The sequence below is a fragment of the Protopterus annectens genome, chromosome 2.part1 (genome assembly GCF_019279795.1).
Source record: "Protopterus annectens isolate FY-2018-M chromosome 2.part1, PAN1.0, whole genome shotgun sequence".
NCBI lineage: Eukaryota > Metazoa > Chordata > Ceratodontiformes > Protopteridae > Protopterus > Protopterus annectens.
The window spans coordinates 1,723,852,101-1,723,879,388 of record NC_056729.1 but is presented as its reverse complement, the minus strand read 5'-3'; the positions used below and the strand labels follow the sequence as shown (position 1 = coordinate 1,723,879,388).

Genomic DNA, 27,288 nt, shown 5'->3' with positions numbered 1-27,288 from the left:
TCAGTTTCTTACTGAGGCTGGTAAGGGAGTGTTTTGCATCCTGAGATTGTCCTCTTTTCTGCAACAGTTTCTTCCTTCTGTTGTAAAGTGTTTATGGCAGGGGACCATCAGATTGTTTTGTTTTTTGGGTTTTTTTTTTGTGTTTTTTAAGGTCAGCGTCTTGGTTCTACTGGGGATGGTACGATTAATGCATGACTGGATGTGCTCGTACAGTGCCTTAGTGTAGGATTCAGTCAGACTTACAGTTCCCGTCTGCATGGGTGTCATGAAGTGTCACTTCTGACTTGAATAGCATGAAGTTGGGCTTTGAAGTTTTTTTTACGGAGGTTTCCTTACTGGGGGTGGGAGTGGGATGTGGATGTCAAGGGTGATTAGCTTATGGTCAGACCTGACCAACGAGGGGGTGACCAAAGGTGTGGAGCATAGATTTCCCATGTTGGTAATGACCATGTCTAGGATGTTGGAGCCCCTGGTGGGACTAAGGATTAGTTGATCCAGGGCATTGGAATTTATGATTTCCAAGAACCGTTGGGCCAAGGTGTTGGTACAAGAGTAGTTTTCCCAATTAATGGCAGGGTAGTTGAAATCACCTAGTATTCGGGTGTTTGGTTGTACCTTAATATTTTCCAGTATGTTTAAGAAAGGTGTAGTGAGAATCTTTGGGCATGGTGAGGGATCTGTAGCAAGCTACAATTTGGATTGCAGTCTTACCTAGTGTTAGTTGCACCTGGAGAATTTCAGACGCATTGTGTTGGGCAGCTAGCCTGGTGGTGTGAATGTCCTTTGTGAATATGGACACTCCACCTTTAGTATTTCGGTCTGGGTTTGGTGGCTGAAAAGTGTGGTAAAGGGTGTAGCCTGTATTGCAGGGGTGGTCTCTGGAGCCTTGAACCAGGTCTCAGTTACTGCACAGATATCAATGTTCTCCATTTTTAGGAGTGCCTCGAGAGAGTACATTTTGAGGTTTATATACTTCTAGCATGGAGTAGCATTACCTTCATATTTTGCATGCTTGTACCAGTTACAGTGGTGGCTCTGTCCTTTGAACTTTGTCTAAAAAAGGCACTATAGGGGTGGCAAGAGCCTTAGCCAGTAACCTGAATCCCAGGGCAACAGGTGCAGACCATCTCTGGAAAAGCATCATGGTCTGTCGATCATGTCGCCCCAGGCAGACAGATACTTGTTCCCCTTTGAATGACACCAGAAGCTTAGGCAATTGAAGTAAATCATTTTGTCCTTATACTGTGGTATCATTCTGGGCAAAGGCAGGATGCTACTCAGGGCTAGGGTCATACCTGCCTGGGTCACATGAACAGAGAGCTCTTCCATGTCTCTCCATGTAGTCCAGGGATGTAGGTCTGAAGTCATTCACTCCAACATGGACAATGAGTCATACTTGTACTTGTTGTGGAGTGACTTGAGAGCATGCGTTATCTGGTGGATCTTGGCACCAGACAGGCAACAGATTAATTTTCTCCTTGTTCAGCCTGGTGAGTGGGACATCAGTGTGCCTGACTATACAGTCAACTATGACTGAAATGCTGGGTACGTTGTCCTGCCTTAGGGGCTGCTACTAGATGGCACACTGGTGTGAGCTATGCAACACTTTGGTTGTGATTGTTAGTTTGTGTTTCAGCTTTGGAGGTCCTTGTGGGCAGGTTACTGTTAAGGGCCTCCACATATGTATAGGTTCATACTAGGCTATCTGCCCTAGGGCATTTATAAGCCTAGCCAGAGTGTGTTTGGCTTTCGTCACCCATTTTAAATTAATTTTGCTATGCCCTTTTTCAAGGTTAGTATAGGTTCATACTAGGCATGTGGGTTTAGTGTTGCTATGTGTTGGTTTAGAAGGGCTGTGTGTTGCTTGAGGTGTAGTACGGGTGATCACCTTCTCTTGACCGTCTAGCACAATCTTGGGTGGAGAGCTTTGCTTCCAGTTTGGCTACACAAGTGCATCTCTTGCACGCTGTAGTGTTGGGTGGTAGGATTGTCTGTGTACACGAGGCAATTGCTGCATTGCCCCAGTATGCCCAGATTCACCAGGTGGGCAGGAGAAATCACCAGAAGCTAACCCTTGGACATGCCTGTTTTTTTTTTTTTTTTTTTTTGTGTGAAGTACAAGAGCTATTTTCCCTTTCCTTAGCAAGGTACTTTGCAATTATAGGCTGTTTAGTGCCTACAAATAATTTCTCATTATTAATGAGGAGAGTTGAATGCTTGTATCAGTTTAAGACTTTCTAGTGCTTTCCAGCAGTTTTTAAAGCAAGAGCTAGTCACAGGGATGCTTAAAGGTAAGATGAAAAAAAATTATCCTAAACACTGCAGTGTGCACTAAAACCTTCTGTATGTCAAATTGACAGCAGTTTGTTCATCAACATGATCCCCTTTGTGATCATATTACTACAGACTGAGGTATAATTATCAACATGGCTAAGGGTCATTTCTTGCTGTGCAGTTAGCAGTACAATGCTAGCTGTTACATGCATAAATATAAATAAAATGGGTACTTTTCCTACCATGTCTTAGCGATGCTGTGTTTCGGCGCTATTTTACCATTCATGCAGGACTGAGAAATGTGATGTGAAAAGCATAATTTTCATTGGGTAAGGTTAACTTTTCTTTTTCATTTCATTTGGCAGGCAGTAGTGCAGAGACTAATTTGTCTGGAGCTGCACGATCGCAGTTTTTATAATGTGGAGAACGACTCCTTTCATTGGCATGTCAGGGCTGACGGAATAAACTAGGGAGTGAGAGCACTGGCAAGACAGTTTTTTTTTTAATTGGTATTGTACTGCAGTACAACTCTGAAAACGTTTTCAGAGCACCTTGCGTAGCTGAGAAATACAGCTGCAATGTGAGATGTAGTTTATAAAGTTTCAGTTGTTGATTTCACAGTAGTACACATCAATCCTGAGAATACATGGTAAATCACTCGTTCCAGGCATATCCAGTACAAGGAATCTTTTCACCTTCCCACACAATGGTATTCCCCTACATTAACCTTCTACAGTGAGACGGGATTCTTTTAAGTATTATAATGAAAAGGTAACTAGCAAAGCATGTGTATATAAAAATTAACTGCCGCAACTGGTTGGGGTTTAATGGTGGACTGAAGCTACTTCTGCAATGACCAAACAGTCCTGTAAACCTAACACAAGACACTTGTCAGTTGTGCAGAAGTAGTTTTTTTGTCAGTTGTGCAGAAGCAGTTTTTAACCACAAACTTATGTCCAGTACTGAAATACCAGCAAAATACAGCAATGCGAACTGGTAGGGGTTTAACGGAAAGTAGCATAAAGTAGCATAAAACGCAGGAATACAAAACAAACAGATTATGCGCAGCTAATACAATTACCCCAAAATAATCTCAGTGTAAGGTACATTAAAACAGCTTTCCGATGAACTAGCTTACTTCAAAACAGACACCAGACTGTGTCTCTTGGCTAAAGTCCAGTACAACTGATGAGACAAAGCAGAAATCAGAATTTAGCTGCAAAATGACCCACAGCAGCAGTGTTAAGACTCACCTTGGGTAATAGGGGAAGCACAGCATGAAGGTACCGCTGAAGCCCTTCCCAGAGATCTGCTCCATCCAGCCGTTCTTTTCACACTTCCTCAGAATTCGCTTTAGAAAGTGTACTAAGGAAAGGGGGAAAAAATGCATTCCGATTTTTAATCGTGCAACTTATAAGAAAGGAATGGCAGAAGCACACTAACGGACAAAACCGTAAACAAGGCTATATATGGATGTCACAGCAACAAGTATGCAGTTTTACTATTCAGTAATTTCCTTTACCAAACGTATTCACAAAATACTCAAACATTATGCGATGTATTAACAAGTCAAGATCTAAAGTGATAATGTTAAACCAATGCCCTTCCAAATTCTTCCACTAAGGGGGTATTAAAAAAACAGAGCAGTCTTAACAAAACAGAAAACGAAAACCCTCCTTCAAAGGTAATTTGGTTTGGCTATCTTCTCCACTAATCAAAAATGGAGATTTTCCAAACGTTGTGTGGCAAGGAAGCTCTCCCTCAAAAACACATTCGGCAATCTCTCAGATAAGTGCGCTCTTGACCTCAGTTCCAGTTTCCTTGCCTTTAAGCACAGTTTTACAGATTTTAGTAGTTTTATTCTGAATTTGTTTACCATGGTAGAGCACAGATCCCACTGGGATAACTTCAGTCTCAGGCCAGGGGGGGGGGCATTTAGTCATTCAGTTGGTACACATACATTATTGCATATATTTTATATAAAACAGACAGTGAATGCCAGTTGGCTTGAGGCCATAACGGCAGTAGATAAAAGTAAACAAAGTAAATGACAACACAATCTACGCATGCATTTATCTACAAAGTGGAAACAAGAGTTGGCATGCTGAATCCCAAAAGTACAGTCTGAACAAGGAATGCAGGGGAAACCAGAGAATGAAAAGATTCAAACTTATGACCAGAGACAGCAGATGCATTCTGGAAAGCCTTGAAATATGCTTATATTTCTGACTGGAAAATGGGGAAAGAGGAATGATCTTTAATAAAAGGGAGAGATTCCCACAGTCTAGCAACAAGGACTGAGAAAAAGAGTCTAGTTTGGGAGGTTTGGAGGAGAGAAGGGAGGTTAGATGCCAAAGATTGCTTGTTAGTGCACCTCTGAATAATCTGGAGGCTACTCCAGGTGAAGTCTCATGCTTGATAAGTTCATTAACAGGGCTTCCCCAAAGCCAAGAAAAAGTTGTACTACAAACATACCATAAAGGTAAAGTTTTCTTTATACTATTCACTGCCAAGACCATCACCAATGAGATTTTCCAGTCGCAGGCAGCCAAATGGTCAGCCCAACCTTCACAGCTGGACTCTCCTTTAGTGATGATGAATCCACAGCTCAGATGGCAAGGTGTCAATGGTCATAAGGAAGGCTTCAACAAATACCACATTTAGCCCTTTTGTGCTCTGTTTAAACAAAGGAGACCATCCCCAAACCAGTACTCTGGTCACCAAGGCAGAAAAAAAAATAGGAGTCTCTCTTACAAGGAAGCCCACTCCTGAGGTCCAGATATCCATCCCTAGGACTTATGCAAAGTCCAGGGAGGACAACTGGTTGAGAGAAAAAGGGGGAAGGTAGTATAGGGTGCACACTCCAACCTCAGGACAACCAAGACGAGTGAGAGGGGATGGCAGAACACAAGGACTGCAAAAATAAGCTTAGTCTAACATCTACACTTAAGCTCCTAACACAGGTATACCAGGTTTACTGCATTATTCAGTTACAGGCCTTTTCAATAGGATTATTCCCCACAGCATTGAACTAGGTTGCCTATCCCTGACTAGACTGACAGCAGAAATTAATCCCACCCAGCTCTGGATGCAACCACTTACTTACGAAGCTTTGAGAAGGTGTGGAATGACAGCCAGCTGCTACTAATACTGACTGCGTGCAGATGATCTCTGGTTATTTTTGTCAATGGCTCCCCATGTATGGCACAACCATTTCAACTTTGTCCAGGCACAACCGTTTCAACTTTGTCAAAGTTCTTGTGCTAAACATTTTAAAACTAAAGTGATTGAGCTTTTCTGTATGACAAACTGCGACAAAACCACTGCTGGTAACAGATGAAAATCTTTCCAAAGCAGCTCCCACTTGCATGTAATGGACCAGATCACAGAAGACCCAGCTAAAGAATTTCAGATGTTGCACTTTTTCAGCTCACGTGCCACCATGTTCTGGACAGACTATGCAAAAAGCCTGGAGGCAAACATCTGCTTGAATTGCCACACCTACATGGTCAGTCTGAACACATGGCTAGAGTAAATCACCCTTGCTTCAATTAATGTACACATTACAGTATTGTCTGGGAGCCAACCTTCAAGTACAAAATGCGTTGGATTTCCTCAAAAAAGACCATCTTGCTTCTCAAACCATAAACAGAGAAAGGTAGTTCTCACCCAACTCAGAGGTGGTAAAGACACTTTCATTGTAAAAAAACAGGTTTGCCTTCAGTTCTACCTGTAAGTCCCACCATGTAAACTCCATTGAGAATGGACATTAGTGGAAACAGCTGGTGCACAGGGTCAGACTGCAGTTATCACACAGAGGTACTACTGGGTTATCATATGAAGCCCATCTTACTGGTACCATCAGCACTGACAGAAAATGTGTACTGCAGGATCCCCCCTTCCCCCAGTTAATACAGCATCTCTGGTCCAAAATTATAAGGGCTTCAATTGGACACACTCCTTATGACAAAACTTTACTACCACATCCACCAGAATAAGCAGGAAAACCTTTAACAATGCAGATCAGACGAACTATGGCCATATTCATGGATCTACCTCTCTTCCATTAAGAGGGACTGCAGTCAGTTAAGCAAATTTGGATAAGGACAGTCTCCATCATTAAAAATGTAAAGGTGGACACGGAGTTCAGTTATTGCCACAAACAAACCAGCATGGGGAAGTCCATTAGTCTCCAGGGCTCATCCTTCAAAGGACTAGGAAGAAGAGTGTGGTAAAACCCATGTCACTGTTCTTCCCACAGAATGTTTTCACTGTGCCACAGAGAGAGTTCCAGCACCTCCAGTGTTAGATGCATTTGGTCTGAATGCACCTGAGGATACCTGTTAAGACTAAAATTGCTCTGAACACAAACCTGTAAAGTTTTAAAACTGAACGCCCTTTGTCCATGTTGGACATCAGGTTGAATCAATTCCCCCTTTAACGGTGACACTGCCACCCCTCAAGAGGTGGGAAGGTGGAGATGCAATGGAGCTGTCTGAACATTCCTAAGGAGGCAGAGACTTCTCTCCCCTCAGACTCCATAGCCTTCCACCACGAGAACACTTCACTCCCACTTTCTCTCAAACCTTCTTCTGTTTGAACTATTCTGTGCTCAGTTTTCTGTAGAAATGTCACTGCTTAAAGAGGGTCCCACTCCCTACCGTATCTGGAATTATTGGATGACAAATGTTAAACATTCTACCGTCTAGTTCTTTCAATTTTTTTCCTGAGGTAGGATCAAAAAATGAAAATCCAAACCATCCAACTGCATCCAAAATCAGTATTTAAGTCAGCAGGCAGTGGCTACAATTCAAGCAGATCACGTCCTTGAGACTATGGTAGAGAATCTAGCTGCAAGACTCCAAGCTGTTAACGAACAGCTTTCCTGTAACCAAGGAACAGACCAATTTCTTCCACCTACAATTTACCTACTGTTTAACCACACAATACTCGCAGGTCAACCCTGAAAAACTCGGGATGCCAGGGATCACATTCAGAATAAAATCAAACTGAAACAAAACAGCCCAAAATGGCAATGCAGTGGAGGCCCCCACTTTCCCCTAAGTGGTCCAGGATCCTGCCCTCTCCTCATAGCATGTCCAGAACTAACCCAGCCTGCATCTTCTTACGGCCTCAAAATAAATGACCACTTGAAGACAACTGGTCATGTGGTTCTTGAACTTGCCCAGCATGCTTTTTAGCAGATGGTAACAGGGAATTCTAACTCAAGATTCCAATCCAAGTGTCCTCTTACTCCTGAAGACAGGTAGAACTGGTAGGTTGCTCAGGTTCAACCATCACCAAGTACTGTCCCTTAATCACTGTAGGTTCATAGATTAGTACTACGCTAACTGCCCTTGTGAGCCATTTTAAGCCTAGCCAATTATCCATTGAGAGACTCAAACCCTGCACGCTGTATTTGTAAGGCAAACACCTTAACCATTAGGCCACCCTCCCAACCCTAGTTTACCCATTTTTTGATCCTGTTAACAGTACAGCAATGAATTCAAGTTTCAGATTATAAACTAAACCTTAAAATAGGAATATAAAATTTTGCTAAATCCAAAGTTACAAATGGTAGCAGTTGCCTGGTCAAAGATCAGAAAGCAGGATCTTCCATTCATGAACATACTTTGCTGAGCAACAGGTCTCGTCTACCCTTTCCATAAGAGATCTATGGCCATGCTTTTCATTAACTTGCAGAATATGAGTACACTAATGGGTGTGTAATTAGTGTGACATGAAGTAACCTTTTATGGAATACTGTGGTAAGGTCAGACAAATTGCCAGTAACACAGCGGCCACAGGTACAGCAGGCACTGAACAAAATTCAGCTCCTGCACAAAAGATGAAAGATGATTCACTCAACTGATCAAGAAAATAAAACTGAAACAGCCCCAAGTACAAAACACGCTTCCATGCTGTACACAGCATTGGTAACTTAATATCTTTTGACCTTCCCCAGCAGCTGCAGTGATCTAGCGACTGTGCCCCTTAACACCTTGCGCCTGAAGTTATGCCTAGTGTTGTGAAGACACTGTCTACAGCACAGAAGTGTTTTGTACATGGCTTGTCTTACTTTAACTTTTATCTTCTTGACTGGAATGGAGTGCAGCACCTTTCGGCTTCTATATAGAAGCCAAATTCAGCTTTCTTCAGCAGCGACTACTGTAGCTATAACTGCTGTAAGTTACGGGCTTTTGTCTGCAACCTAATCTCAGCATTCCACCTCTTATACATAGCAAGTCCCACTGTTTATTGCTAAGGTCTGTGGCTCACAAAATAATCTGTTAAAATATAGCAAAGGATTGCTACTTTTTATTTTTTTTTTATTCTGTAAAACAGAAGTGCAAGGTCTGAATTAAATTTACTTTTAACTTTACTCTTCCATGGGATGAGGACTGTAGCTGAAAAGTGTAACCCTAAGAATATTAAAAATTCCATACCTGTTCCGAAGCTACAGGAGCCACAAAAATGCAATCAAATGTTAAAAGCCAGTATGCCTGCAAAAGACAGCAACTGTTTTAATCACCTGAAATATGCACACCTGTCAATTCACCTAATTCAACAGGTATGCAGTTCTGTGGTGGCCACCACCCACCACAACCCCAGTACCACACACACACACCACAACCCCAGTACCACACACACACACACACCACAACCCCAGTACCACACACACACACACACCACAACCCCAGTACCACACACACACACACACACCACAACCCCAGTACCACACACACACACACACACACACACACACCACACACACACACACACCACAACCCCAGTACCACACACACACACACACCACAACCCCAGTACCACACACACACACACACCACAACCCCAGTACCACACACACACACACACACACCACAACCCCAGTACCACACACACACACACACACACCACAACCCCAGTACCACACACACACACACACACACACACACACACACACACACACCACAACCCCAGTACCACACACACACACACCACAACCACAGTACCACACACACACACCACAACCCCAGTACCACACACACACACACCACAACCCCAGTACCACACACACACACACACCACAACCCCAGTACCACACACACACACACACACCACAACCCCAGTACCACACACACACACACACCACAACCCCAGTACCACACACACACACACACACACACACACACACCACAACCCCAGTACCACACACACACACACACACACACCACAACCCCAGTACCACACACACACACACACACACCACAACCCCAGTACCACACACACACACACACACCACAACCCCAGTACCACACACACACACACACACCACAACCCCAGTACCACACACACACACACACCACAACCCCAGTACCACACACACACACACACACACACACACACACACACACCACAACCCCAGTACCACACACACACACACACACACACACACACCACAACCCCAGTACCACACACACACACACACACACCACAACCCCAGTACCACACACACACACACACACCACAACCCCAGTACCACACACACACACACACACACCACAACCCCAGTACCACACACACACACACACACACCACAACCCCAGTACCACACACACACACACACACACCACAACCCCAGTACCACACACACACACCACAACCCCAGTACCACACACACACACCACAACCCCAGTACCACACACACACACACACACCACAACCCCAGTACCACACACACACACCACAACCCCAGTACCACACACACACACACCACAACCCCAGTACCACACACACACACACACCACAACCCCAGTACCACACACACCACAACCCCAGTACCACACACACACACCACAACCCCAGTACCACACACACACACACACACACCACAACCCCAGTACCACACACACACACACACACACACACACACACACCACAACCCCAGTACCACACACACACACACACAGACCACAACCCACACACACACACACCACAACCCCAGTACCACACACACACACACACACCACAACCCCAGTACCACACACACACACACACACCACAACCCCAGTACCACACACACACACACACACCACAACCCCAGTACCACACACACACACACACACACACACACACACACACACACACACACCACAACCCCAGTACCACACACACACACACACACCACAACCCCAGTACCACACACACACACACCACAACCCCAGTACCACACACACCACAGTACCACACACACAGTACCACACACACACACACCACAACCCCAGTACCACACACACACACACACACCACAACCCCAGTACCACACACACACACACACACACACCACAACCCCAGTACCACACACACACACACACACACACACCACAACCCCAGTACCACACACACACACACACACACACCACAACCCCAGTACCACACACACACACACCACAACCCCAGTACCACACACACACACACACACCACAACCCCAGTACCACACACACACCACAACCCCAGTACCACACACACACACACACACCACAACCCCAGTACCACACACACACACACACACACCACAACCCCAGTACCACACACACACACACACACACACACACACACCACAACCCCAGTACCACACACACACACACACACACACACACCACAACCCCAGTACCACACACACACACACACACACACACACACCACAACCCCAGTACCACACACACACACACACACACACACCACAACCACAGTACCACACACACACTCACACAAACACACCCCAGTACACACACACCCACACATACACACACACACACCACAACCCCAGTACCACACACACACAGTACCACACACACACAGTACCACACACACACAGTACCACACACACACAGTACCACACACACAGTACCACACACACAGTACCACACACACAGTACCACCACACACACAGTACCACCACACACACAGTACCACCACACACACAGTACCACCACACACACAGTACCACACACATTAGGGCACCAGGATGCAGGGAAAATAAAACTATGGAATGATTAAAGGAAATTCATTAAAACGATTAACTGCTGAAAACTGTACAGATAAAGAAAATGTGAATCAAGCAAGTTACAGCTTAAAGAAAATTCAGTTCTCAGCACCTGCTACAAGAAAAATCAGTAGACAACAGTTTCAGGAAAAGTTCATTAAAAGCAGACAAACTTCACAAAATACCACTTAGGTAAGAGATAAGCAAGTTAAAAGAACTATAGTCTTCAGTGGAGCACCTATGGTTGAACAAGTAGAGAAGGGAGGGAAAAAAATTCATGTCCACAAAACGTCCTCACCTTGAAGCCTGGAGTTAGAGGATGGATACTTGTCCAGCACGTACTTCTTAAGCAGAGTAGTTGAGCAGGTTTTTGGTTCATTCATGGCAGTAATCGCACTCAGAATGGCATCTTCATAGGGACCACCACTCAGCAAGTACTTATCTCCTGACTTTTTTTTAAGCTACAAATTGGAAAGAAAAGAAAAAACAAAAAGATTTATACCTTTTTGTGCTCGTTTACAGTGCAGGATAGAAAGTACCTCCTGGCACTTACTACACTGCTGAGAACGACAATGAAAATAGGAACTGTAGAAAAACACATTAGCGGGCCCCAACCTTAATCCCGTGCTAAACTACCAGGCAGTCCAAATTAAAGGAAAACTGATTCATCAGAACTCCTGCAAGGACCGTCATAGGTGATTATCTGCTCTTCCTAGCCTGAACTGTAATTTAGAGCAGTCTGCTGTCCCAAGAGCACAGTCCGTCTCCCCCTCTACATCACAGACCGTAACTGGATTCTAATCTGAAAAGGCAACAATGCAATCTTTTGCTCTTTTCTGGAGCAAAAGTTCACCATCAAATGTGCCAGAAACGCTACTGCAACAACGATACCGTCATTTAGACATCTATGGCTACAGCACACTGCACTCAACAGTTCACCATACATAGCAAATGCTGCATTTGAATTGTAACATAGGAAGCATGCTACAAATGGACAATTTCGAGGGACTCACCGCCAAAGACTAGAGACAAGGCAAACCCTAAAGAGCCACAATTCTGCTTGTAGACTCAACTACATATAGCATGTACTACTTAGAGAAGGTGTGAATGCTGGGTCGGGCATTTTCTTCAGATCAAGTGAAACTGTTTGACAGTTAGCTGCCTTGTTGGATTGGCTTCAGTGATAATGCTACCATAGTCTAAGCATAAGATAATCTGTGGTCATGGACCGAGGGGAGCTCCAATGTAACTGACAAGGTATGGAGAGGCTGGAACCCATTATGTCCACCACAGTGGCTCTTCCTAATGTCAGGAATATCAGCACTTATTCTAAAGGCTGGGGACTGCCACTCAAACGTTTTTTGGGGAATCCTTCCATTTCTTTTATTTTAAATTTTACACAAATTTGGTAAGCCCACTAAACACCCTTTTCAGCACGATCCAGGAATACTGTGAGCAAGCACTACCGCTAAACAACTGGTGACCATCACTTGTGCAGTGGACAGTGCAGTGGACAGTCCAAGTATGAAAAGTAAACTGGCAACGACTGGCTTCTAAATATTGCCTGCGGCCCTTAAGGACAAAGATGCGCAACTAGGCATCCATGTTCAGGACTGCAATGGACACAGGACTTCAACTTGAATGTTCTGAAATTTTTTAGATAAAAAAACTCAAGTCTACCTCTGTGAAGCAGAGAGTTTCACTAGCAGCACAGACGCTGTGAGGGGTGGCTTGGCAGACTAGGATGGACTGCCTTACTCTAGATCCTGCGGGAGCCACCTGGCCCACCAAATTAATAACCCCCAGTGGGGATGTGATGGCTCATGGTATTCGCCACAGTAAGTTCAACTTGTTAAACAAATCCACAGAAACAAGAGCATGAAGTTTTATTTACACAGTGTTACGCAGGCAAGTGAAACAGCCCGCGGACCCTTTACAGCCAAACGAGCAAACAAAATACATGTACAAAAACAGACCAGTGACCAAGTAAAACATTAAACAGCACCGACAAGAATGCAGCAGTGATTAACGCTTACATATATTAAAAAAGCTTCTTTACTAACACAGAACTGGATTGCAAACATATTATACAGCGCACAGCACTGTAAAATACTATACTGCAACTAATCTTGTGAACGCTACATGGCTGCACAAAAACAGTGGATGCGAATTCTACGTACATCACTACTAGGGGTCCAAAGGTAGTATCAAATGGACCAAGATCTGAAAATTTCAGAACGCAAATCACCAATACAGTGGAACATAATGGGCACAAGGATAGGAAGCCTTGCGTACCATATTTTGGAGTTGGACATCAACTTGATTCCCCAGCAGAAAGTGCTTCCTCACTAGTCTCAATGACACAGCAGGAGACAGAATTCCTACAAATTAGAGGAACACTGGGGTCCCAGTCATAACTCCAAGTGGTCAAGGGTGAGTGGAATCTGGACCAAACAGGCTGCCGATTCCACCACAACACGGCTGGACAAGCCCCTGCAGGGAAAGGTTCTACCCTCCATTTAACCTGACAGACCATAACAAAGGTTACAGAAACTGCTGGCTGAAAGTCCTTAAATTCCTTAGAGAATTTCCTGCATTTGGTAAAGGCAGGTACCAGTAGGGCAGGTGTCTGCTACGTAGACGTTAGTGCAACTGTAAGCACAAGGAAGGGTCCAACAACTCAAGCCAAACTCACATCTAGACACTAATCTAAGATTGCATTTGAGTCTGTTGGGACATCTGATGGGCAACTAGCTGCAATGCAGACTGATGCTCTACAGATGGCCAGGGTAAAGCAACTTCAATGTTTGCTTGGCACTCAGGCCTTTCTTTCACAAACAGGGCATTAATGGGTTTAGGCTACACAAGGCTGATGCCAGACAGACGGGGAGACAAAACATATGGGAAGGAGACTACAGAGATTCTTGTTTGGGGGTGGCACTCCTCGCACATCTCATTCGCTGTGGAAACTCAGGAACCAACATCCAGTTGCAACAGGCACACTTACAAAGTTGCATGATGCCTGGCTGAATTCTGAAACTGGAAGCTTGTATTTTGCTTTCAAAAGGGCCAGACAGGAATTCCAATACCAAAGCAGTATGGCACAGGGCAGAAATAACCACTGCAAGGCCAGCACCCGCAGGCTATGCAAGACTGACAAGGTTTCAAAGGTAACTTGCAGTGCAATACAAACTTGGTTAAGTACCCTCTATTTTGGACTTATCCCAAGATCTACAAGTCTCGGATTTTTTCTTCAATCCTCTCCAGTGGGGCAACTTCTAGCTAGGGAAGGCATGAACATCCCATGCCACAGCATGAAGCTATTTTCCACAAATTCTCCAAAAACATCAATAAAAGTAGAGCAAAGTATCTGTAGCAAATGTCAGTCAGACAACATGAAGCATTTTTCCTCAACCAAGACACTGCAACTGGTAGCCTTTAAGTCAAATGAATCTTTTATTTTTTTTTATTTTAGGACTTTAACTACATTCAAATTAAATAAATGAAAGCAACACTAAATAGAAGAAAAAAAAATACCTAAACTACAGTTACTTAGAACTCAAGTCAGAGGCTCTTTAGTTTCTTAAGTACTAGCTGTCCTTATGGGTCATATTAAGCTTAGCCAATTTCCCTCAAAGATGAAGATCAAACCCTGTATCTGAAGTAAACACCTTAACCATGTCAACCCCCTAGGGCAAACTCCTCCATTTCTTGCGGTGGGCAGACTAAAGATAGCAACACTCTGGGCTACTCCCCTTATATCTCATCAAGCCAGTGTCCGTCACAGGCCTGTCATATCCAGCTTGCTCTAAAGATCATATGTCAGTACTATCACCTGTCTGACCATTTCCCCATGTACAATGAATTGTACCGCAGCAGTGCAGTTATAATCTGTCCACACCTACAAAAGTCTTGCGGGAAACCTTAAGCAGACAATCTATTCTAATAGTCAAGCAACCCCAGCACCACAAAGCACTGGTTTCAAGACTGCCACCCCTCAAAAATGTAAGGCTTTTGCTGTAAGCCAACCTACAGTCAACAGCATTATTGGCCCCAGTCAGTGAGAGTCTCCAGCCTCCTCCAATCCCATCCTCACCCCAAAAAAACAGTAACAATGTGAAATATTAACAAATGTCATGTCAAAGAAGAAAGTGCCAGAAGCTCAACCATCATTTAACTGGAGCAACTATTAAGATAAGCCACACTGACCTGGAATGTTCCAGTTGCTCCTTTGCCCGTGATCTGTTCCAAATATCCCTTTTCGACTGCTCGTTGTATGGCATTCTTCAGCAGCTGTGGTCTAACAAAAATAAGTTTATAGTAATTCCATACAAAAAAAATTTCCCACGTTGTTCAAAGGTTTGCAAACTAAATGCAAAACATTATTTGTTCAAAAGTGGTTCGTAGAGAAAAGCAAAATTAAAGGAAAAATCCTTATCAGCAAAGTACAGAAGGACTACCCTGAAAATGAACCAAAAGTATACCTAGCCACTTGCAAAGCTGGAGATGGTGTTGATAATTAAAAAAAAAGCTGGTAAATTCCAAGGAAAGGTTACTTCCTTTACCTAAAATAACCCCTCATCGTTTTGTATGGATAAAGGAAAATACACAATGACAAAATTAACACTTACTAAAAAAGCAGAACAATTCAAATAAAATTTCCTCAAATGATCACACAAGCCATGATGTTCTGTAATGTGCATTTCTCTCAAATTACGTGCAAGGTTAGATGCCCCTTGTGGGCCACATTAAGCCTAGCCAATTTTCCTCAGACTCCAACCCTGTACTTGATGTCAGAGACTTTACCTTAACCATAATAAACCCCTTGCAGAATACAATCTTGTTTCTCATCTGCTTAATACCGCATGTAGCCATGTGTTTGTTCTATTCACCAGAAGACTTTCTACTGTAATATGTGATGTGCTCCACTGGAGTGCCTTAAAGAAGCACTCAGTGGATGAGCAGTGCTAATATGCCCACTTTCCATTAGTCCTGCACTTGTAACTACTGGAGGGGGACTTAATAGGACCAGTATCCCTACAAATAAACGCACAATGATCATTTGAAAATGTGACATTTGTTCACCGATTGTTTGCTGGCAGCTGAAGCAGGCAGGGTGGAAACTGCACAGAGGGACATATCTAATGTCTGGTGCTCAGACTACATACGGTGCAATAAGTGCTGGACAAACTTGTTTATGTTGAAGTCATTGTACATCATGGAAATGAGTAGTCAAGCAGTTGGCACAGGACTGAAGTCAACATGAGCAGCTTCCTTCCTGTGCCATGGGTACGGGGTTGAAACCCTTCCACAGTTGCTTCTCTATGGTGTGACATTGACTTGGGCAGTTGGGAATTTGGGGTAGGCTCTCTACGGATATCCTGGACCACATGCCTAGTAATTAACTATGAACCCACATCAGTGTACAAATGTTATCCTACAGTTACCTTTCCCAGCAATGTAAAATGTTGGCTGCTCAACTGGTTTCACTTTGCATAGTTATTTTATACTAGTCAATAGAAAAAAGGAACAGCAAACCCAAGAACTTCCCAGTACATCTCTGTGCTGTACTGTACTTACATCCTGCAAACCCAGAACTTCCCAGTACATCTCTGTACTGTAATGTACTTATATCCTGCAAACCCAGAACTTCCCAGTACATCTGTGCTGTACTGTACTTGTATCCTGCAAACCCAGAACTTCCCAGTACATCTGTGCTGTACTATACTTGTATCCTGCAAACCCAGGAACTTCCCAGTACATCTGTGCTGTACTGTACTTATATCCTGCAAACCCAGGAACTTCCCAGTACATCTGTGCTGTACTTACATCCTGCAAACCCAGAACTTCCCAGTACATCTCTGTGCTGTAATGTACTTATATCCTGCAAACCCAGAACTTCCCAGTACATCTCTGTGCTGTATTGTACTTATATCCTGCAAACCCAGAACTTCCCAGTACATCTGTGCTGTACTGTACTTACATCCTGCAAACCCAGAACTTCCCAGTACATCTCTGTGCTGTACTGTACTTATATCCTGCAAACCCAGGAACTTCCCAGTACATCTGTGCTGTACTTACATCCTGCAAACCCAGAACTTCCCAGTACATCTCTGTACTGTACTTATATCCTGCAAACCCAAGAACTTCCCAGTACATCTCTGTGCTGTGTTGTACTTATATCCTGCAAACCCAAGAACTTCCCAGTACATCTCTGTGCTGTACTGTACTTACATCCTGCAAACCCAGAACTTCCCAGTACATCTCTGTGCTGTAATGTACTTGTATCCTGCAAACCCAGAACTTCCCAGTACATCTCTGTGCTGTACTTGTATCCTGCAAACCCAGGAACTTCCCAGTACATCTGTGCTGTACTGTACTTATATCCTGCAAACCCAGGAACTTCCCAGTACATCTGTGCTGTACTGTACTTATATCCTGCAAACCCAGAACTTCCCAGTACATCTCTGTGCTGTACTGTACTTATATCCTGCAAACCCAGAACTTCCCAGTACATCTCTGTGCTGTATTGTACTTGTATCCTGCAAACCCAGGAACTTCCCAATACATCTGTGCTGTATTGTACTTAGTCCTGCTGCAGGAGCTCCAGCCCACCGTCCCACATCACTGCAACAATGACATTCAATCTATAAATATACACAGAGTACAGTCACGTAAATATACTTATAGGTGGTTACTAAGCTACTGACTTGTAGGTCACTTCAAGCCTAGCTGTTTCATCCCAATGTAATACCATAGATACTTAAGTCAATACCCAGGACTGTATTTAGTAATAACTGCCCATGTCCAAGAGAGTTGTGGGTATTATCCTCAATAAGAACTTAGTGCCCCATCCACTCGTCCAGGTTCTTTTTCAACTTCATACAGGTAGTCTGCTTCACATCAATTGGCAGACTATTACAAAGACAGCAGCCATGAGAGACTAATCTGTCCCTCCAGCACAGGCCATATTTGGGTCCACAGAATGACTAGCTCTAGTCCTGTTTGACTTATGTGCACCAATTAATTAGATTTGGGTCAGAGACTGCTCTGTAAACCAAGCACAAGTTTTCCCCAAGAAGTCTATACGATACAAAGACTAGCAACAGGAACTTCAGTCTGTGTGTAAGGCATGTGCTGGAGTCCCTTCATCATAGTTAGAAATCTGTGAGGTCTCTCCAATTGCTGCAGGTGCTTTGTATGGTACATGCCAAAAGGGGCATTATACTCCATTACTGGCCTGATTAGTGACTAGTATAGAGGGGTCATAGCCTCCTTTGTTCTAGAGGTGATGCATTTACTAATAAAGTATACTACATATAAAGCCTTCCTTACTACAGTAGACACATGGTGGCCAAAGTTAAGGTCGTAGTCTACTTAAGATCCCATATCTCTTACCACTTTATGGTTACATAGGGCATTGTTAATTTAATCGTGTGAAGGGACATTGTTTTTACTGGTGGGAATGACTATGCATTTCTTTGCATTCAGTTTGAGACCATGACTAAGACACCAGCTGTTGGTCTGGGCACGACACTCCTGAAGTATAGACATTTATGAATTCAGTAATTGCACCCAGCTTGCAATCGTCCGGAAACTTGTGTCAAGTCACAGCACCTTAGTTTTGGCTTGAACTTCTAACAAGTATATACCAAAAAGTAGGGGGCCACAGCACTAACCCTTGTGGCACCCTGCTGGTGACAGTTCTGCTGACTCTCGCTTTGATAGTGTACATTCAGTTTGTTAAGTTAAATCGGTAATTCCAGTGTGTGATTGTGTCAAAGGCCTTTGCCAAGTTAAGGTGTGCTGTACGTACAGATTTGACCATGAATGAGCTTTCATGGTAGTAGGCAACAAGATGTTACGTTGTGCGTAAATAAATGTCACACAGTCCTTCAACCATCTAGCTAATGTGACCTTAGCAACAGCAGATCCAAATCTAGGTCCACAAAAGGCCAAAAATAACTGGTCAGATTTAAGAAAGGGTTTAGTCCTGTTTAAGTAAACGGATTTGCCTGTGGATATCTAGGGTATGTAGGCAATACTCTCCTCTGTTTGAATGTGGTTGGGAAAGAAAACTGGCAATTCAATAGCTTGATTAATGGACATTTCAAAGATCACTTTAGGCAGAATTGACAGATTAGTTCTGAGAGACACTATCTTTATGAAAACTCAAGTATGGACTCTTGATACATAAAGCTTGAAGTTCAGAAATACATCTGGCAGAAGTAATAGCGACCAAAAACAAGGTTTTCCATGATATACTTGAAGTTGCAATAAGAGGCTGATTCAAAAGGTGCCATTGTCAGAGCTTGTAGAGCTAATAAGTCCCATGGTTGAGTAGGTTCTCTAAAAAGGTGGCTTCAGATGATCCACAGCTTTTATGAAGGTCTTGCACAATTTATGGGACATGAGAAGAATCTTGGACACCCTCACGAAAATTAGAAATTGCAGCCAAATGAACTCTAATGGTAGAGGCCGACAGACCCGATTGAAACAGGTCAGCCAGATAGTCTAGTATTATCGACAATGGTGCTGAAAAGGGGTCTACTTGTTTATCTTTCAGCCAACAGGTAAAACTTTTCCACTTGCTCAGATAAATAATTCTAGTGGAGGACTTGAGAAGCAATGAGAATATCACGTGCTGGAAAAGAAAGATCATTCTGCCTGGCAATCAAGGGAATTGGAGTAGCCAAGCTGTGAGCTTCAGGCTGTTCAGGTTGGGATGAATCAGGTTCTGTGGGTGGGAGGATCAACTCCGGGATTGGATGGGAGGATCCATAGTCAATCTAGTAGGTGAGGCCAAAGGAATGGGAACCAAATCTGTCGTGGCCAAGATGGTGCTACGAGGATAACCTTGCTCTAAAACCACCAGGCTTTCTTCAGAAACTGGGTAATGAGAGGAAAGGGTGGAAATGCGCAGAGAAAAAACAGAGGGCCAAATCGTCAACTAGAGCGTCCCTAGGTGACTGTCCCGGAAGAGGAATCAGGGTGAAGTAGTTGCTGCATTTGTAGTTAGTCGGGGATGCAAAGAGGTCGCAGCAAGGACGGCCCCAGCGGTCGAAGATCTCCATCGCTATCAAGGGATTCTGGGACCGCTCGTGAGGTTGAAGAATGCACCTGCTGAGTCTATCACATTGGAACTCCCAAGAATATGCGTTACTAGAAGAAAATTGTTGGTAGCCATCGCCCAATGCCATATTCTCATAGCCTCTCGACAAAGGGGGTAAGATTTGGTTCCACCTTGTTGATGCATCAGACCACCGCCATGTTGTCTGATTGAATCACAATTGTCCCCGACGGCAGCAGGGGATGTAATGCTTGCAACACCAGAAGCACCGCCCTCAGCTCTAGAACACTTGCATGCGAATGGGCCTCCGGTTGGGACCAAGTGACTGACTGTTTGTCCCTGACATAACCCCACCCCATCAGGGAGGTGTCCGTGGTCACTGTGGCATTGGTTTGCTGTGAGGGAAAAGAGGCAAGACCATTGAGAGAGATGGTCATCCAATTTAAATCCGGTTTGCACCTGTGGGTTACTCGAATCATGGCTGAAAAGGGATGCTGAAAAGGATACCATTGGGTGAGCAGCAGCCATTGTAGAAGCCTCATGTGAAACCTGGCCAGGGGAATAATGGTGATGGAGGCTGCCATGGAACCTAACAGCTGTAGAACAGAGTGAGCTGTGGATTTTTCTTTTGAAAGGATTGGAAATAGATGTTGCTAAATCCTTGAAATTCTGTGCTCTGGAATAGCCGCTCTGCAGTTTTTGTGTCCAAGATGACCCCTATGAATTCTGGTGACAGATGGGCTGAGATTGGATTTCTGCCAGTTTATGGTTATGCCTAGCCTTTGAGGTAGCAAGGAGCGAGAGTATGCCAGAGCTTTTTCCAAGTAGATGTCTGGTGGGGGAGGAAATGAGCCAGTCGTCTAGGTACGGAAACACCTGGAATCCTTGAAGTCGCAAGTGAGCTGTGACACCTGCCATGCACTTTGTGAACACACTGGGGTCTGTAGACAGTCTGAAGGGCAGTACTCTGAACTGGTAGTGACTGGCTCTCGCACGGAAGCGCAGAAATCTTGGCCTGTCCACCTTATGTGGTAGTATGCATCTTGAAGATCTAGAGAGCACATCCAATAGTCTTTTTCCAAATACAGGAGGAGACTGTATAGTGACCATCCGGAATTTTTGTACTCACAAACTTGTTCAATACACTGAGATCCAAAATTGGTCTCTACTCTGGAGTAGAATCCGGATCCTATCTGGTCTGGAGGGACTATTTGGATGACTCTTTCCTAGCAGCTTTTCTATCTCTAGTGCTTCTTCCCTTTAACTGGGTGGAACGCCGGGAAGATTTTTTGAAGGGACGGGACAAAGATCGATGGGGATATAACCTCTGGTTATGATCCTTTGTACCCAAGAATCTGTGGTGATGGTTAGCCATGCAGAAGGGTACAAGGAGAAACATCCCCTAACCACCTCCAGAAGAAAGGAGTTGGGCCACTCTTCAGGAGCGCTGGTAGGATTGACCAGGAAAAGAATCCTTGGAACCCCGGTTACGCGGTCCCTCTCTGCCCTGAAAGGAGAGTCTTCCCTGTGAGTTCCCCCCCTCTGCCTCTGGTGGACAACTCTGCCTGTGTGTCACAGAAAAGACCCTGAGATTTCTTGAACCATATCTTCCCACTCTTTTGGTTTCGGGAGAAAGCACATTGAGGGTAAGAATAACAGACACCTATGGCGGAAAGGGTCTTAACTTCTTCACATCTGGCCAGTGCGCTTTTAACTTTGGGCCCAAACGAGGAGGGCTCAATGGGGGCATTAAGAAAGGAAGACTTAAAAGGTTCTGCGAAGTTGCACAAGTGCGCAACCAGGCGTGTCATCTCAAAACCGCAACCGAACCAGATGCTTTAGCTGCTCCTCCTGATACACAAGATATCAAAATCGCATAGAGGAGTTAGATATAGACTCAATGGTGGCCAGCTGAGAGGCCACTGTGTCACGGACCTCAGACAGTGCACCAGCCAAGGTTTCAGAGAGCTCAGAAACGAGATCCATTTTAAGTCTGCTAAAACATGTGCTATATAATTCAGGGATCTGATAACAGAAGTCGCTGAAGCAAAACTGCGCTTCCCTATTCTGTCCAGGGCCCAGGACTCTGTTAGGCAGATGGACAGTCTGGCTTTCTTCTTCTGCCAGATCCTTTTTTGTTGCGGCCGCCACCAAAGCATCTACAAGAAAACCTTTGGACCAATAGGGATCTGAAGCAAGAAGGGACAATCTCAAAGCCTCTGCGGAATAGCTTCAGCAGTATCAGGGGCCTTACAAGCACACTGCACGATGAACTTGACAAATTCATCGGCAGATGGAGTAACCCAGGAGGTAGGGGGCCGGGTGCGAAAAGCCTACAGGAACAGATTCCAAAGGGGTCGGATTACAGAGCTGCCAGTCACCTCTGTTTCAGGATTTCAAGGATATCCTGAAAGGATACCTCTGATGGTGATAGAGGGGATCATTACCCCCCTCATCGACATCTGTATCTCCGGTAAGAGACTCCTCTCCACGTGCTTCCTCTTACACAAACTTTTCCGGTAGACCTAAGCGGGAGAAGCTGGGGAAAACAACGGGAGAGAGGATTCCTGAGGCCCTTGCACTCTTGTCCACTGGATGCGACTTGTGAAACCAGTGTACCAGAGGGCAGAGATATAGACAGTCCGGTATTGCCAGCAGCAACGAAAGCCTTCTCCATCAGTTGGAAGGCTGGTCCACCCTGAGGAGTGTAAGTCAAGGACAGGGGGGGGGGCACTCCTCCCCTAAGTGGCTCAGCCTGCAGACTTGGGAGTCCCTGGATGGCTGTGGAGCAGCAAGCTATGCGTGCATCGCAGCGGACATCCTGGGTAGTAGCAAAACTTACCTGCCATGAAGGCAACTGCGGTTCCTTAACGAGATCCATAAAGGGAACCGCAGAAGGGGAAAACGGTACTATATCCACGGACTTCAAAGGCAATGAAGGAGGAAAATAAGAAGGTGTCTTTGGAGATGGGTGATCACCTCCCAAGGAAGGACAGTTCCGGGGGAGTGGGGGGTGGAATACCTCTGGCCAAAAATGCAGAGTCCACAAGACGAAACATGTTCAGACATACTTCTACTGTACCTCACAGAGACCGAGGGAGAAACAGGCCTGTCCACAAAAGTGGCAGACTCTGTGCCCTTCTCATCTGATTGCACAGAGAATGGTGCTGAGAAAGAATGAACTTAGTCTGCACCGAAATCATCTGTGCCAATGTAACTGTCTGCACCAACACAGGGATCAGTGCCAAAACTGGAGTCAGTAATAAAAGCCTCTGCTCAGAGGAAGATCTCCGAGCAGACGCAGTCAAGGTATGCGCCAACTGAACGGTGTCGATACAGTGGTGAAGGTCTGAACAGAGGAGCCCCTCTGTGCCGATATGTATAAAGCTGCAGGAGAGGACGAAGCCGGAATCACTAATGGAGCAGGCCTCTGTCCCGAAGGTCTGGGCAATGAAAGCCCTGGGGCTGACAGAGCTCCAGAAACGAAATTTTAGCCTTTTTAGATTTTGGTTGTTGAGAAACCCCAGCTGGGGACGAAGGCAAAGATTTAGAATTGGTAGAAACATTTTTTCTTATGGGCTTTAGGAGGGGTTGAGACCTCTGACCCAGAAATAGCCTCTGAAAAGGGAGATTTTAGAAGTCCCTTCATTATCAGCTTGTTTTTCCTTTCTAACAAAGTTCTATTAGAAAATCTCTCACAAACAGTACAAGGAGGTTCAACAGATAAATGGGAAGCTCCCAAACAATAAACACACAAAGAGTGTGCATCAGAAGTAGGCAGTTGGTGTCCACAATCAGAACACCGCTTAAATCCCAGACTACCTTTTTTATCTGCCATATTAAATTAATAGAAAAGTACCAACAATGGTACAAGAGAGTAACCAAAGGTATGAAAAAGGAAAGGAATTACCAACGATGTTAAGGAGAAATTACCTTGTGGCAAAAAGGGTAAGTAAAGGACAGAAAAAATCTAAGGAAATTATGAACGCTAGATGCGATAGGGCAAGAGAATAAAATATCAACTTTTGACAGGAAAGTAATTTGTAAAGCAATTAAACAATTTACTGTACTTGGCTCAAGAGAAGTAGCTTAACACGATCGGATTAACGCAGCAAATGAAATCTGGGGCAACAGGGAGAGGGGAATTGTGGGTAAGAGTTTAGCTTGGGAGTTTGAAGCGGACGCAAGCTTGGACAATGGCCGGCTCGGTTTCAAGCTTGAAACAGATGCACATACGTAAGGAATGAAAGAGAATTATCGTTACAAGGATAATCAGAGTACAATCATGTAAATGTACTTGGAGGATTGCATTTTTCCATCAGGTGGCAAATTAATGGCAAGAACATTCCTTATTAACAAGAAAGCAAAAACACTGCAGTATCTCTTTCCAGTATGGTAGAAACAAAGGCAATCTTGATTCCAAACTACATGTCTCTACCACAAAGCAAATAAAGCTCCAACAGAATCTATGCAATGTTCACACAGCTCCTCTTCAGAGGCTTCTCCATTCAGCCCTATAAACACAACAAATTGCTTGTCCAACTTTCTACACGTTTCAGCTTCCTCCCCTTCCCATCCTCAACACATCTTCATTGGTTCATAGTTTAGTACTAAGCTAACTGCCCTTGGGAGCCATTTTAAGCCTAGTCAGTTATTCCTTGTGAGACTCAAACCCTGCACCTTGTGTTTGTAAGGCTAACACCTTAACCATTAGGCCACCCTCTATACTGTTCTCCTCATTTACTTATATTTACCAGGGAAAGTCTGAATAGGAATATTACCCCCTTTCAGTGGGGGTGAGAGACAACAGCTCCACTGCTCACAAAATAATTTAGCAACACATCTTACAGCAATAAGTATCAACAAAATCAGTGATATGAAGTAATTACATCCATCAAACCCTATAAGGATTGACAAGTAAAGTTAGAAGACAGCACAAGGTGCAGAGGCACCTCACCACCATGGCACTTCAGACCTCAAAGCCAACCTGCTACCATTCTGTCTCACAGTAATGCCCAGCCAACAACTACACAACCAAACCCAGCCTTCTAGACACTACCAAGACCCACTGCTGCAGCTGAAGAAACAATCTCCTCTCTGGTCGGTAGCCACTCAATAATATACTACCCTTTGAGAGTTGCTTGGGTGCAGGGTTCACTACTCAAAACAGCAGTCACGTGCATATCATTACAACTCGGACAGTAACTGAGCTGCCTTCAGTTAACAGGAATCTCCCCAGTTATCAAACATGTCAAACGTTACACAAGTAAATGTAGCAAGGAAAAATACATAAAAAACATTCGCTGGTGATAAAGCAATGTACTTTTGGCAGTAATTTGGGAGGTAGAAGAGGAACATTAGGGTAAAATAAAGGAGAAAAACAAACAAAAAAAAAAGAAGAGCAAGATGAGCTAACCTGCACTCTGAAATCCATTTCCAGCATTTGGTCTCTTAGCATATTAAGACACGATAGACTACCTACTCCCAACTACAACAGCAGTCAAAGCACACAATATTGTTAACTATACAGATTTATAAAAATAAGAACGACAATTTAGTTTACAAAGGAGTATATATTTTAAAAAATACATTAAAAAAGCACAACTAATACGTAGCTAAACAGAGCATATGAGCATACACAGACAGCATTATACAATTCTTAAACCAGAAGCACCTGTAAAACTAAGCACCCCGGCCACCTAAGTAATACAGTGCACATCTTACCTGGCATCCACACAGAGTTTAGGATAATGCTGGGCAACATATTTCTTAATGAGTCCATACGATGCTTCTTTCGGTTCACAAAGACGAGTGAATACCAAAGGAAGGGCATCCTCCAATTTTTCAGGCTGTTCCTGTACAACAGCACCTTTTTTCTGATACACAAACCAGGATGGCAGTGAAGGCAGGGAGAAAAGAGAGAACAGCACTGAGTTTCTGGACAACCATACAGATTTGCCACAATACTGACATTACAGGAAATTAAGTCGGTCTTCAGTAAATTGCACAATTCAGATTTTGTTTAGTCATCAAGTTAGTTGTACTTTTTCTTATAATGTATGAAGTCTTCTAAAACATACAAAATGTCAAGAGATGGACTAAGAAATGAAAGCTGACTGCAGCCCAGATTAACTCCTGTTAGAAGGGAGGCCAAGTGTTAGAAGGCACAGGTGGAGAAAGGAAAGGTGGCCTCCCGACTAATCTAATATTGCGCAGCAAAGGCTTGCATGTGAAAGACTGTATACACCATGACCATGCATCCAATAACAATGACATACTAAAAGTACAGTTGTGTACACTTACCATAAATGCAGATGTTAGTGTACTCACTGTTGCAGTCATCACATTTGGGTTAACTGCTTGCAGTAGCCCTCAAGTCAGCCTGAATATCAAAGTCTTGGTTCCTGCGTTGGTTGCAGTCATCTTCCAGCATGTCAGATAGTCGGGGTATAAAAGCATGCAGCAGACGCCAATACATCAGTTTCTTGCCCCAGATGTCAAATGCCCCCCACAATGGGAAGCAATTAAATATAAATATGCAAGGTTATACCTCCAACAAATAAGCAAATAAACCAAAAAGCTTTTAAGCATAGCAAAGGAGAGAAGAGGTATAGCCAAAAGAAGTCTGGGGGCTGGAAGGAGGGTAACCAGGACTGCAACAGTGAAAACACTCCAACATCTACATTTATGTTAAGTATAATCAACTGTACTATGTTCTAGTGTTTCACTGTTGCAGTCATCACATTTGGGAAGATTCCCAAAGCTAAGGAAGGGAGGAGGAATTTAGATGGACCAGCTCATAAGTCCTTGCAAGACTGCAGTGGCAAACTCTGAGAAAGGCTGTACAGGTAGATACAGCCCTTGAGTGCAGTCTTGTACTCTGTGGAATTGGTTTTC

The 27,288-nt window shown here is 44.1% G+C and overlaps 1 protein-coding gene across 1 annotated transcript in view; it reads right to left on the bottom strand.

Annotated features, from left to right (window-relative positions):
- Positions 1 to 27,288, bottom strand: part of HP1BP3 (heterochromatin protein 1 binding protein 3) — a 290,037-nt gene that overhangs the window by 95,850 nt on the left and 166,899 nt on the right. Inside the window, exons 7-10 of the mRNA XM_044063174.1 lie at positions 26,116 to 26,267; positions 15,531 to 15,621; positions 11,620 to 11,782; positions 3,528 to 3,639 (exon numbers count right to left, since the gene is read on the bottom strand). Of these exons, the coding sequence (XP_043919109.1) occupies positions 3,528 to 3,639; positions 11,620 to 11,782; positions 15,531 to 15,621; positions 26,116 to 26,267 (518 nt within the window). The remainder of the gene's footprint in view (positions 1 to 3,527; positions 3,640 to 11,619; positions 11,783 to 15,530; positions 15,622 to 26,115; positions 26,268 to 27,288) is intronic.